Source organism: Phasianus colchicus, chromosome 4 (genome assembly GCF_987193195.1).
Source record: "Phasianus colchicus chromosome 4, bPhaCol1.hap1.1, whole genome shotgun sequence".
NCBI lineage: Eukaryota > Metazoa > Chordata > Aves > Galliformes > Phasianidae > Phasianus > Phasianus colchicus.
In genome coordinates, this window is record NC_143439.1 from 43,093,630 (window position 1) to 43,106,750 (window position 13,121).

General features: G+C 34.1%; 1 protein-coding gene across 1 annotated transcript in view; it reads right to left on the minus strand.

Annotated features, from left to right (window-relative positions):
• Nucleotides 1–225: 225 nt before the first annotated feature.
• Nucleotides 226–13,121, minus strand: part of MTNR1A (melatonin receptor 1A) — a 45,920-nt gene continuing 33,024 nt past the window's right edge. The window contains exon 2 of the mRNA XM_031588672.2: nucleotides 226–1,094. Within this exon, the coding sequence (XP_031444532.1) occupies nucleotides 226–1,094 (869 nt within the window). The remainder of the gene's footprint in view (nucleotides 1,095–13,121) is intronic.

Sequence of the window (13,121 nt, forward strand, 5' to 3'; positions counted from 1 at the left end):
TTGTAATTCCCTCAAGAATATCACTGTGTTGTTATATGAAAGATATACCACTGTATAGCAATATCTGTATGTAAAGGCTCTGTAACTTGGATTCCCAAACATCATGCAAAGATTTTGATCGAAGTGCCTTCAACGTAGAATAGAGAATTCAGTATAATATTCAACAGTAGGTCTAATGAAACAGATTCTTTATTTGGATGCTGTGGAGTGAAAGTAATAAGGTTTTCATACAGAGTCCACCTTCACTTGATTGTTGTTTGTAATCAGAGGAGAAGGTTTACTTCTTATCCTGTCTGCTGCATCATTAGAACTGTCCTGGAAAAAAGCTTTTGCTGTACAAAAACTGATAACAATTTTCTTGTATTCTCTTCTGAAGTTCTGATTCAGGAGTCCATATATGATGGCATTAAGGCAGCTATTGAAATATGCCATGTAATAGCTAGACACAAACAGCCACTCTGGAATCCTAGGGATTATAGTTTCTGGGTCAACAGCCACAGCAAGACCAATGAAGTTCAAAGGAGCCCAGCATACTGCAAACAGCACAAATACCACAAACATGGTTACAAAGTTTCTGAAGTCATGTGGTTTCAGTCTGGGGTTGTTGTCTGGTTTAACCCTTCGTCTTACCTGAATAACAAGGATCCATATTCTCAAGTAACAATAAGTAACTATGGCTATGGGAAGCATGAAGTGGAAAAACACCACTGCTATTGTATATGCTGAACTCACAGACTGTGCAAATGTGCACGAGTAAATCCTGGGGTCATACTGTAGAGATCCCACAAACAGGTTGGGCACAATAGCAACAACTGTTAGGACCCAGATAAGAACAACATAGCACAAAGAATTCTTGTCACTGTACAGCTTGTCATATTTGAGACTGTGGCAGATATAGCAGTATCGATTGATAGCAATGCCTGTAATATTGAAAATTGATCCAATGACACTTAGGCCCATCAAGAAGCCACTAATCTGGCAGTGAAGGTATCCCAGATTCCATCCATTGTGAAATACAGATGTGAGGACCAGTGGATATGGATAGATCGCTACGACCAAGTCTGCAACTGCCAGGCTTACCACAAATATATTTCCTGTAAAATAAATATAAAAATACAAGTATTAGTTTCTCATTCTCTCTTCCATTACTTCTGCTCTTAATATATTATTGATCACCCTTAGTGGAACACTTTATATTTAATTAAGTTGTTTCTAGGTTGAAATTAATTTCACATGTAAGAAATGACACTCATTTTAAATCTAAGGATGCTTAGTTTAAGCCTGCACCATCTAAAAGAAAACTGTCTATTAATTACAATGACCTACTATTTTGATCATTTAATTTATTTGGATTGGATTCTCCTAATCACAGAGACCCAGTATTCATATCATATTAAAATATTCATTATTTTAAGCCTTGTTTTGGCTTTAAATAAATAGTCTTTTCTGAAAAATCACTATAAAAAGTATGATCACTAATATATTTCAAAACTTACAATCACCTTCTGTATTTAATTTAATTCCCTTTCCTTACATTACCCCCATGGTTTTTTTGTTTGTTTGTTTTCTGTTCTGAAATGAATGTTTGTTTTTCCATTTGTATTTCAGGCTTCCATTAAAGTGACATCTCTTTTTCAAATATTTTGGATAGCACTTAACTGTATCACTGAATTCATACTTTGGGAAGTAGTATCTCTGGAAATTAAAATAAGAATTTCTAAGAGTCCAGCTGATCACAAAGTAAGTTGTCTTTCCTAAATTGTGACATGTAGTCTTCAGTAAAACAAGTTATCCCAGGTGATGACCATGACTGCTCCCACAGACCACTAATACCACTTTCTTATCTGGCTCCAAACTGAAGAACTAAGCATTCTCTCAGGTCAGTTTTTTTATTAAAACAAAGAGACATTATTTTAGGGTGTGTTAGCTCTTGGTAGAACTCTCAAAGACAAAGGAATCTGTCATAATTACATTAATTTTGAATTAATCCTTTTAGTGCAGATGATATATTCTCTCTCTCTCTTTTTTTTTTTTTAAGAGATGATTACTTTAGTAATAACTCATCTGAATGCCTCCTAGCAATTCTAGGTTCTAAGGAGAACAGAAGATACAGCTTCTCTTCTTTTTTAAAAAATAACTACTACATATCACATATATGTGTCATGTTATTCCCATCCATATCAACAGAAATGTATAAATGTATACATGTTCATGCATATGTATAGGTATACAAATGCGTTTGTGCATAAGTGCGTGTTAAGATTGTTCACAGAAGATTAAATATAAGCTAATGTAACCTCTAAGAAAATATATTGCTAGCTCATTAATAATCAAAATCAGCTTTGGTAAATTGTTTTATGCATTTACCTTGAGCAGAAAAAATACAAATAAATAAAAATATTTTAAGAAAAAAGGTAAAAGTACTTATGGACTAATAGGACATTTAATTCTCAAAAAGTATTTTACTTGAAAAAAATTTAAATACATATTCTCTCAATATTCTTATGCTTTACAAGGTTGTGTAGAAATATTAACTGTGCAAACAAATATAGAAAAAAAATACAGCAATTATTTAGCTCAGGATTCTACTTATTCCCCTTTTTTCAAACTTTTGATTCTAACATGAAATACTACATTTGGCATTTATACTCAATGGGATAAATGGCCTCAGAAGTTTGCTACAATACTTTTTATAGATTTTGTATCTGGAGTTAGAGATGTCTCTCTTTCTATGGTCTCTGTAGTTTCTTATTTCTGCCTCTGAATTCATTGCCAGGCTGAAATATGCTTATCCCATAGGCTTTTGCACAATTCCAGACCATTTCAGAAGAAACATCAGAGCTCCTTGAAGCAGAAGCTCTGTATTTAACTTAGGGATTGAGAAATTGAAATGGGATTAAAAATTGGTAGTAGTGGGTTACCAAACATCCTCCCCTGCCTCAAATGCTGTATATTTGATGAAATGGCTACAGATAAATTCTAGATGGGAAAAAGAGCTGGGACCTTGTTTAAAGCATACTTGAAGAATCCTGTTTTCATTTGCTTATAGATTTTTTTCACAGTTTCAAGACTGCTCATATCAGACCTTTCTCTATGCTATCCACTACAACGTCTGCTGGTGATCTACATGAATACTGTCATTATTACCAGTATTGACACGCTTGATATAAAAGGTTCAGGTATTAATAAGAGAAATTTGAAAGAAGCGTGGATTTTCTTTTTGCCCTTTGTTGAATAAAAGAAAGGTGTAATGCTTCTTTCTTTCTTTCTTTCTTTCTTTCTTTCTTTCTTTCTTTCTTTCTTTCTTTCTTTCTTTCTTTCTTTCTTCCTTTCTTCCTTTCTTCCTTTCTTCCTTTCTTCCTTTCTTCCTTTCTTCCTTTCTTCCTTTCTTCCTTTCTTCCTTTCTTCCTTTCTTTCCTTCCTTCTTTCTTTTTCCTGATTTGTTTTAGAAATGCTTTGGAAAAAGACAGTCTAGGAAGAGTAGGCACTCTGTCTAAATTTCAGGACAGCCACAACATCAAAATCTTCAGTAGTTCTTCACTGAATAAAAACTAGTCTTCCTCCTAAGAGATTAAGATTAGACTGTTGTGGAAAAATGTGATTTATGTAAGTGAAGAACTCATTACAGAGCATTAACATAAGTTGGCTGAACAAAGAACGTAGAGTTTAATTTCTTGTCTTTGCAGTTAAATGAGTTTAAGCAGCTGTTGTGGTATCGATGCATGTGAGAAGACAATCCAATGGTCACTGACTTTATCAGCCTGTTCTTTTAGATGCAATCTAAAGCAATGTTCTGTTAAATACTTTCACCATTGCTACTAGAAAAAGGAAACTATTCTGCTCAGCAAACACTTAGCAACATCAGACCTACCTGCTAAATAAAAAAAAACCCTGCAGTAAAGCAATCGAAAACAAACAAGTACTTTTCCAGGCAACTCAACTTTTCCAAGAGCACAACAGAAGCTGAATATAAAAACTGTGACCTTGCAAATTATAAAAATATATGGGATATTAATTGTCCTAATGTCAAAATGAATAACTTGGTATCAAATAAGAACTATCTGATGTTATACAATGGTAAGTAGCATCTGCATAACATAGAAATTGCTGTGTGGGTTGATATTCCTTAATTATATTATTATATTAATTAGGTATTAAATGAATCCAGAAATTAACGGGAATTAGTATGTCTGCAGAAATTTCCAGAAACTTAAGTGCAGGATATTCATGGAAAAATATTACAATTGCTTAATCTAAATGGTATTCTGTGTCTCTTGTAGACTTAAACTGAAGGAGGTGGGGGGTCCACAGATCCCGTTCCTCAAGTGTTGTGAAATATTTTGATGATTTCAAAACTTCTAGCTTGGACCAGGAAAAAAAAAAAAAAAAAGTGAAAAAAGGAAACAACTTACCTACCTGAAGAATGAATAGCAGAGTGCTAAAGCCATTAGAAATTCCAACCAGAACTTTTTTGGAACCAAGTCAGTCTGAATGAATTTTATTGAAGATGTCCTTTTGCTGGCAACAATGGCTAAGCTACTGTTTCTCCTTTTTTGTAAAGATATTTCTGTACTTTTTAATATTGGATGCTAAGTCACTATTTCTGCTTATTTATTTCAAATTCTTTATCATATAAATAATGTATTGGCTTCTTATTACAAATCCTTTCCAGACATCATGTTTTAATCATGGTTCTACATTTTGCAGTATAAGTGTTACATTTCCCATTTTTAATTAATTTTAATTAATGCTTCAGGTTGTACCAAATTTAGCTAAGAGGAACATAAAGTCATTATGCTAACTAGAGATGCTTTTGCTTTTAGGCAAAACTAAACAGTCTATGCAGCTTTATTCAAGTCAAGTACAATGCTCTTGTTTCAGTGGCCACTGGCTCAGCTCTCTCTTTAATGTTTACTTGTTAAGTGTGTCTCTATGGAAAGAGGTTAGTAAAAACATTTGCAATGTTGAAACAGTTATGAGACCAAACCTACTTTCTAACTACAAGTTCCATGCCATTCCTATTGATTGTCTATTTTTATTAGCTCTCAGGTTCTGCCAGATGTGCTGTCATTTCTGATTGTTTCATAACCATGCTTAATTAACAGAATGCTTTGCTTTCTAGAAGTTGTGCTTTATCCAAATATTGTGTTGCAAGAATTCCATTTTCATCATTTTTATATATTTAGTGTTCCCTAAGTTTTAATTTATATTTTAAAGAACCTAGTTCTGATCACTCTAATACTTTTACTGATTTTCTTCAAGGATAGCTACAGATTTCACTGCATTTTGAAATGTTTCTCACTAATTCAATGCTGGCTCAGAATATGAAGCTGACTTTATGTGCTGAACTTAAAACAGAACTAATATTAGGTGCATGCTGGTATTAAACATACAGTGAGAAGTAGGAAAATCAAAAGCGATACCTCGCAGTCATAACTGAACAGTGCACCATAGTGACATGATTATATCGAGCAGAAGTGATGGCAGTGATTGAGAGCTAGCAAAACATGCAGTTCAGAAAACTTGTAACTCCACAACAGGATGGTAGGAGTGAGTAAGCCTCTGATTCAAGTATATAAAACATCGCAGGAAATGAGACAACAGGCTAGTTTGTGAAGAAAACAAAATTAGAAGTCTAAGAATAATATTTAGTTTGCCATATTTTGTTCCTATGAGCTGGACTTCCTTCCCTGGAAATACATTTTGGTAAAAATACTTTCTGGTCTTTCCTCTGTTTCTCTTCCACAGATAGCCATTGAATGAACAAAATGGTGTCTCAACAACGGATGACAGATCTAGTATTTGTTTCATATATTGTATACAGTTTTGCCCTAAATGTTGTTACATTAGTGCCAGTGTTTCACTTTTTAAAACATCACAACCAATTACAAAATTAAGAAGTGAAAGCTGTTTTTGTGATTATCAAATGCAAATTTAATAAAATACTCTTTTTCTTGTATCTGGAGATGGAGCTGGACTATACATCCTCAGCAATCCTTCTCTCTGGGATCTTAACCAGTCATGACTTTAAACAGTCATATGGGTTCAAGAAAAGACATATCTGTCCAGAATCTTTCTAGAATCACTTTACTATCAGAAATTTACTGTACCTGGCAGCACAGTTTGGGATTTCACAAAGGTAATGAGTAATAAAAATTATTAAACAAAAATTTCTTTAATAGGGGGCAAGTGGTCAGTGTCTCTTAAGCAAAATTCCAAAGCCAAATGAGGTTATCTAGACAAGAAATTGCAGATAGTTCTACCTTCACTGAAGCAAGTTTTTAAATGTTTAAGAAACTAACAATCCTTGCAGTTCAGCATCAAACTGGCACAAAACAGCTGAGCAGAAATGTAGGAATAAATATTACATAAGCTCCAGTTACTCCTGGGAGCTTCATTCACTTTACAGATCATAATATCAACTCCCTTAGATCTGAAAAGCCTATTTTTAAACTGAAGATACTATTTATAAACTTGGCCTGAATCAAGAAGTCCACATGCACATTAAATTTAAATAGCGTGATGGGCCTGTGGGTTTTTGCTTCTGATTAGCAAATTAACCCTCATCTTGCAGGTGGTAATGCAAACAAATATAAATAGCTTAGAGGCCACAATGTATATTATGGCTTTTAATGCTTGTGAGAAAACCTCTTTCTCCTTCCTTTTAAACTAAAAAAAAACTTTATATGATTTAGAAATTTTCTTAGAGCCTCATTTGAAAGTGCACCTCTCATAATACTCTCATAATAGAAGGGATTTTCAGGTCCACTTTCATCTAGTAGGGATACTAATGAAGCCAGCTATGTAATTACAGACATGGCAATTGCCTACAGATCTTAATGATGCTGAGCAGCGAACATGTGAGCACTGAGGAGAAACTATTAAATATTAACAGTTCAGAATCATTTATATTCTTGCTAAAATAGAAATTCTGAGCATCACAGAGAAATTGGGATACTGCAAGGATCTAAGTAGCCTGAACTTTTAACTTTATTTGATGGAAATTCAGGATGCTGAATGTTACAGATCTGAAAAGCTGGAGAACTGCATAACAGTGTATTTGAAAGATAAGGAAAAACAGATTATTATTATTTTTTTAATTTATGTCATCAGAGTAACCTGTACTGTAATACTTCATTCCACTGTGCTGCAAACTGAAGAAAATTTGACATAATCAGCACAGCATGAATGAAAGATCTGAAAAGAAAATGTTATACTGTATTTAGATTATACTAATTATAATACAGAGACTTCCACAGAAGCTACAGCAGCAATTTAATTTGAAATGCTTATGCCATCTTCTGGTCAAGAAAATTAGATACACGAAGTAATTGGCAGAAAATGGCAGTGAGAGATTATATAATAATCAGCGCAAAGAAATTAGGATTTTGGTGTCAGATCCAAGCTGACTGTAGCCAAAATATGTACATATGATTTTAGTAGTTTGGCAGGTATTCAGAGTACATAAAGTCTTCCGTTGTCCAGTGGCACACAGATGAATGAGACTGCTACTGCTTTCCTTCTTCCAGTCTAGAAGTATTTGTCAGTGCTATTCTTGGTTCTTTACTCATGATAGGAATGTTTGACTGTCAGGCAGAGAAAAGTATTGAGCCCATATGATGGATGAGTGCTACAGACTTGGGGATGTAAATTGCCTCTGGCAGTTCTGTGTAACATGTCAGGGCTGCTTTGAAAATGTCTCTTGTATTAGACCTCTCACATGGCAGAAGTACTTAATTTGTACTAAGGAGCAGATATAGTAAGTGCATGGAACACCGAACAACTCAGCACTGGCAAGACAGGTATTTCTGGATGTGCTGATAAGGGTTGTGTTAGCCAGTGGCCAAATTTATGTGCCATGAAATATAAAGCAGCTGGGAAAAGCAGCAATAAATAAAGGCCTGGACTGCCAGTGCGCATCTAGGCACCTAATGCAGGAATAGACAGGATTTGACTGTAGTCCTTTTGGGGGTCTGAGTTTAAAGATCTCGAGGTGGTCAGGGTCTGGGTCTTTTTAAGGGTTTATAAGAAACGAAGGTTGAAAAAGGATTTTAAATACTAGCAGTCTGAGCCAATACTGAATCTAAAGATACACTTATCGTTCTGTTAAATTATACAGTGTCATGAAATATTTTGCCTCAAGGATCTACACAGTACATTCATTTCCAAGATACTTTGCTTTAGAAGCAGCATCAAATTATTTGTGATTCTCTATTCTTATACTGAAACCTCTACAGTTTCATTAGAATAACATCTAGCTAATTTATGTTTACTTTAGTATGAAGATTTAATTACATTGGAATTATCATACTTCTTTTTAGGTTTCTAATTTAGAAATAACAGATGAAAGTTACTTGCTAAATTGAAGTGAACAACTCAGTTTTTTTTTAAAAATTCACTGACAAATCGCCAGTATATGATAATAATAGAAACAATTTAATTACTGTTTGATGTAAGTTTGAAGCGCTGTACGGATATTTCCTGATACTCAAAATAAGTATCGCTATAGTTATACACCACTCAGTGAATAAATGTATAGTTTGTCAATTCTGTGGATGTGCTTCACCAAAATACAGAAGTCATGGCAAGTAATCCAATTGAATCTAATTCTCTATAAATAATTCTTAACTTTGATTTTGTTCTGTCTACACAACCTAAGGAAGAGGATTAACATAGCATAAAATATCAAGAAGGCTTGTATGGACACTGAAGAGAATCAAGAAACACTGCTGTCTTGCAGGTGGAAATTAGAAGCCAGCGCAGGCAAACATGGTCTGCAACCCTGGTTTTTGGTGTGAATATCTGGCCTGGCTTCCTGCAGATCATTGAGGTTGTGTTGATTTCAAGGTCATGGCATCTATTCCCATGGACATCAACTTCTTCTCCCATGTATTTCAGAAACCAACTAGATTTTCCTGAGTAACTTATCCACTTTTGCAGATGGGAATTATATTACTGCTGTCAATTTGATCTTTTCTCTCTCTCATTTTTACCATTCATTTAGGAGGAAAAGAATCCTACAGAACTGCCTGTTTTTCAACAGTGTATTGCCCAGATCGTACAGAACACTAAGATTGTCATCTCAGTTCAGCAGGCTATTAGAATAACAATGCTGCTGATGTAAAAGGATCACGCAGCTGAACAGTATCGTAGTACCATAAAGATAAGGTCACATCTTCCCCTTTCAGTTGCATTTGCTCTGGAGACTGAAAATAAAGGACAGAAAATGGTGCTATCGCAGTGTAGATAAATAAAACTCATAATGCATTTCAGAGACTTACATAAAGGACAGGGAAAAAGCTGGAAATGCAGAGATGGATATACGTGAAATATAATGAAGTTTTGTATTTGTACAGAATCTCATAGATCAGTCAGGATTGGTGCTGGAAAATGGAAAGAGACAACCTCTTTCCCTCCAAGGTGTAGTATGTATTATGAGAAAGTAAATAGGAAAAACCACGAAGGTAAAGATATAATGGACTTCCACATGAAGTCTTTCTTAAATCTCTTTTGAAAGTCAAATTTTTATGCAACAGGGTTTAATGGTTGATTTTGTCCATAATATTATTCATGGGAAGAAAAAGAAGTTAAAAAACCCCACAAAACTATCAAGAAAACAAAATAATGGATTTTCTTTCTGTTATGACTAATAACAATATAGGTGGTCATTCAACCAATCCCAGATTTAACTGAGAGCCCACAGTAGACAGCAATTCTAATCAAATGAGTTCTTAAAACAGTCCTGCCACTTCTTTCCCAAATATCAGTAACAGTGAGACCTTTGTCAGGAAACTGGAAAATACAAGTATAGAAAATGTGACTTAGACTTAGATATATGTGTATTTGCTCTCACTTCCTTTATTATTTCCCTTTCTTTCCATTCTTTTTTTTCTTCTTTGATTTATTCCAATTATATGTCTTTTATCCTTCAAGTTGGAAATGTAGGTTTCCAAGAAATCTTTTGACTCTCTTCTTTCTCCTTCTTTCCTTTTCTCTCTCTTTTTTTTTTTTCCTCGGGTTCTTAAAAAGGTGAAAAGACACAGAAATATTCTGTATTACTTCCTCACTTCATCAGTGGGATAGTTTCTAGGGGATATTATTTCCATTGTGTCACTACAAAGACACAGCTGCCTCCAACTCCTCTTGCCTCCCTGTCATATTTCCATTGTCTACTGTGTCACAGTAAAAAACAGAAGTGGAAAGATCCCAGGCCACACAGAGCAAGGGAAATGGTATCAAGTATCAGGGGAAATTCACTAGAATAAACACTATTTTAGTTGCAGCATTAGTTGGTTTTGTTCGTTTAAGTAACTCATGGTAGCAAGAAGGTAACGCTTGTAAAGCATGGGAAATACATTCACCATCTGAAACTAAAAGAAGACAAAGAATTGGAATCTGTATATGCATGGTGGCAGGCCAAGGATGTTAATAACTGTATTCTCTTATGCTTAAAATGAAAAATTTGCAACTATGGACTAAGAAAGAGTGAAGATCCCATGATGAGATGTTCCCTTCCTCTGTAAAGAGTTTCATAAACTCTGAGAAATGTACTGTAGTTAACAGACCAGAATTGACTTTTCTAATCCAACACTGACATACCTACACTGTCCTCCTCTTTGTGTGTTTGTAGCCTGCCAAAAGAATCCCTTTCTTATAGCAAGTGCCTTTGTAATTTGTTTGCCATATACACCAGCTACAGGACTCTGTACCTGACACACTGAAGTGAAAATATGCTGATAAATACAAATTCAAGCTAAACTATTTACACTGAGTGTCAATCAAATTCAAAATATGACAAGGCAACAACTGAGGTTTCAGATAGCTTTCTTAGAAAGAACACATTGGTGGGAGAAATCTGTGCGGAATTGCTGCAGCAAGCCATAAAATTTATAGTCTTGACAGTTTACGTTTGTAAAAAGCTTAGAAGTAACAGCATAGGTAGCCCTTTGTATAATTTAAAACATGGCTTTAAGTATATGATACAGGATAGATTTATGAGAAATTGAAGGCAGCAAGTAGTTCATTAACTACTGTTGCCCTGATTCATACAAATAATTTATCAGATTTTAGCATCTGTTTAGTATAATTGAGTCTTTTGGTTTTTTGTAATTGTTTTATTATATTATATACATATTATATATATATATATATATATATATGCACTTTGTTGATACAACCTCAAGTTACAGCTGATATTTTACATTAGAGGAAATGAAGGCATTGCACTATCTGAGGTAAAATCTGTGTTTTTGTATTTATAAAAAAATTAGAGGAAATAGACAATTTCACAGTACTTTTTTTTTTTTTTTCTTTTTTTTTCTAAAGATCTGAACCTTTTCTTTAATGCATTTTAGGAATGAAAAAGAGTTACAATTTATGCCATTTATCCTAAGAACATCAAATTAAGTTCTTTAATAAGTGTCACTTAAATGGACACAAGTAGTTCAGTATGATGATGAACTTGCCAAACATTGTGTATTTAGGAAAACACTTGTGACTAGGTGCTATTGGCTAAAATAGGTACCCTTACTGAACTGCATACAAGTCAAATGAGTAAATGGGTCATAGAGTCATAGAATGGCCTGGGTTGAAAAGGACCATAATGATCATCTAGTTTCAATCCACCTGCTTTGTGCAGGGTTGCCAACAGCTAGACCAGACTGCCCAGGTCATTTAATTAGTTTTATCCTGTCTGAGTGGTGGTGGCTTTTTTTCTCATGCATAGTAATGTGGATTTTTTCAGAAAGCATTTTATTTTTCTGTTGTTTATCAATGATTGTAGTCATAAGACAGCTGTGAAACTAGCTAATAGGAGAGAAATACTTATATATGGTTGGGTGTCCAGACCTATGTATATCTTTCAAACTTATCACTCAGGATTCTGTTTAACCTGCAGCACCTGTCAAGAGGAATGAAATAAATAGCTGACACCAATACTTGATTAAAAGTATTGGATTTTTTATAATGGTAATTTCAGTGCAGTAGCATATAAAACCTGTGCTATGATACATCTGAAATAGCGGTACCCAGTAATTTTTATTATGACTCAGACATATCTTCATTGCTTACCTTGAGAGTCCAAACACAGTTTGTAAAATCAAGTTCAATATCTGCACAGTAAAAAATGTGTGAAATTTCACTTTGTAAAAACTAAGTAGATTTGGAAAAGCAAACCACCAATATAATCTCAGTCTTCTAATAGTATGCATGTAAAACCTTGGCTGTTGGAGCTCCTTTCCTTTATAAATGCCTGTTTGTTTTCTTCTGAACCTTTCTATCTTTGACTATGTTAGAGAGAATCTTACAAAAAATCTTTTAAGCAAGATGAATAGCTAAATATAGACAGCTAAAGATAGTATCCTTTTAAATATTCAGTAAAAACTTAGCTTGTTCTATCTCTGAACCTTACTCCTGAGTTCTCCATCTTTTTTTGCTATAGGGTTTTAGTGTGTCAACATACTTCATTATTTATCAACATTTAACAAAGCAGAGAACAGCATTTCTAGTTTCAAAGCTAAAAAAAAAAATGCACAGAACAAGAAAGGTAGGATAATTATCTGAATCTATAGTGCTGAAAGGATGCCAAAAGGAAGAGGGTCTGTACAATCTGTATCTCAAAGATAGAATGTATTTCTATCATGTCACAAAACTTGACATGAAGGTTGTGAGAAGAATAATAAGAATAGTGATCAAGTGGTAAGGCAACACTAAATATCCCTTTCCCTTTCCTTCTTTTCTTTCCTAGTAAGGAATAAATACTCCATCTTTCAAGCATTATCCCTGTAAAATATTCTGCAAGCGACTGTTAATACATCAGCAGTTACTTAACAAATAAGAGACTGAGCATTAAAAAGAAACAAAAAGTGTTTATCTTCCACATCTCATTTAAAGCCTCCTAGATTTTCTTCCTTTAATTTCAGAAACATTTGCATTTAGCTTTGTAGGTGAAAAGATTAAGGATTCCTCCAGCAGTTTTGGAAGTGAAAGTCAGCTTGAACTCCTCAGTGAGTTGCTTTAGTCGTTTCCATCTATGAGCACAAAAATGTATGCATTAGCAGATTAATTTATTTATAAATATAACAGCAGAATGGCTTCTCCAAAAGATTCTTCACTTTTTCAAA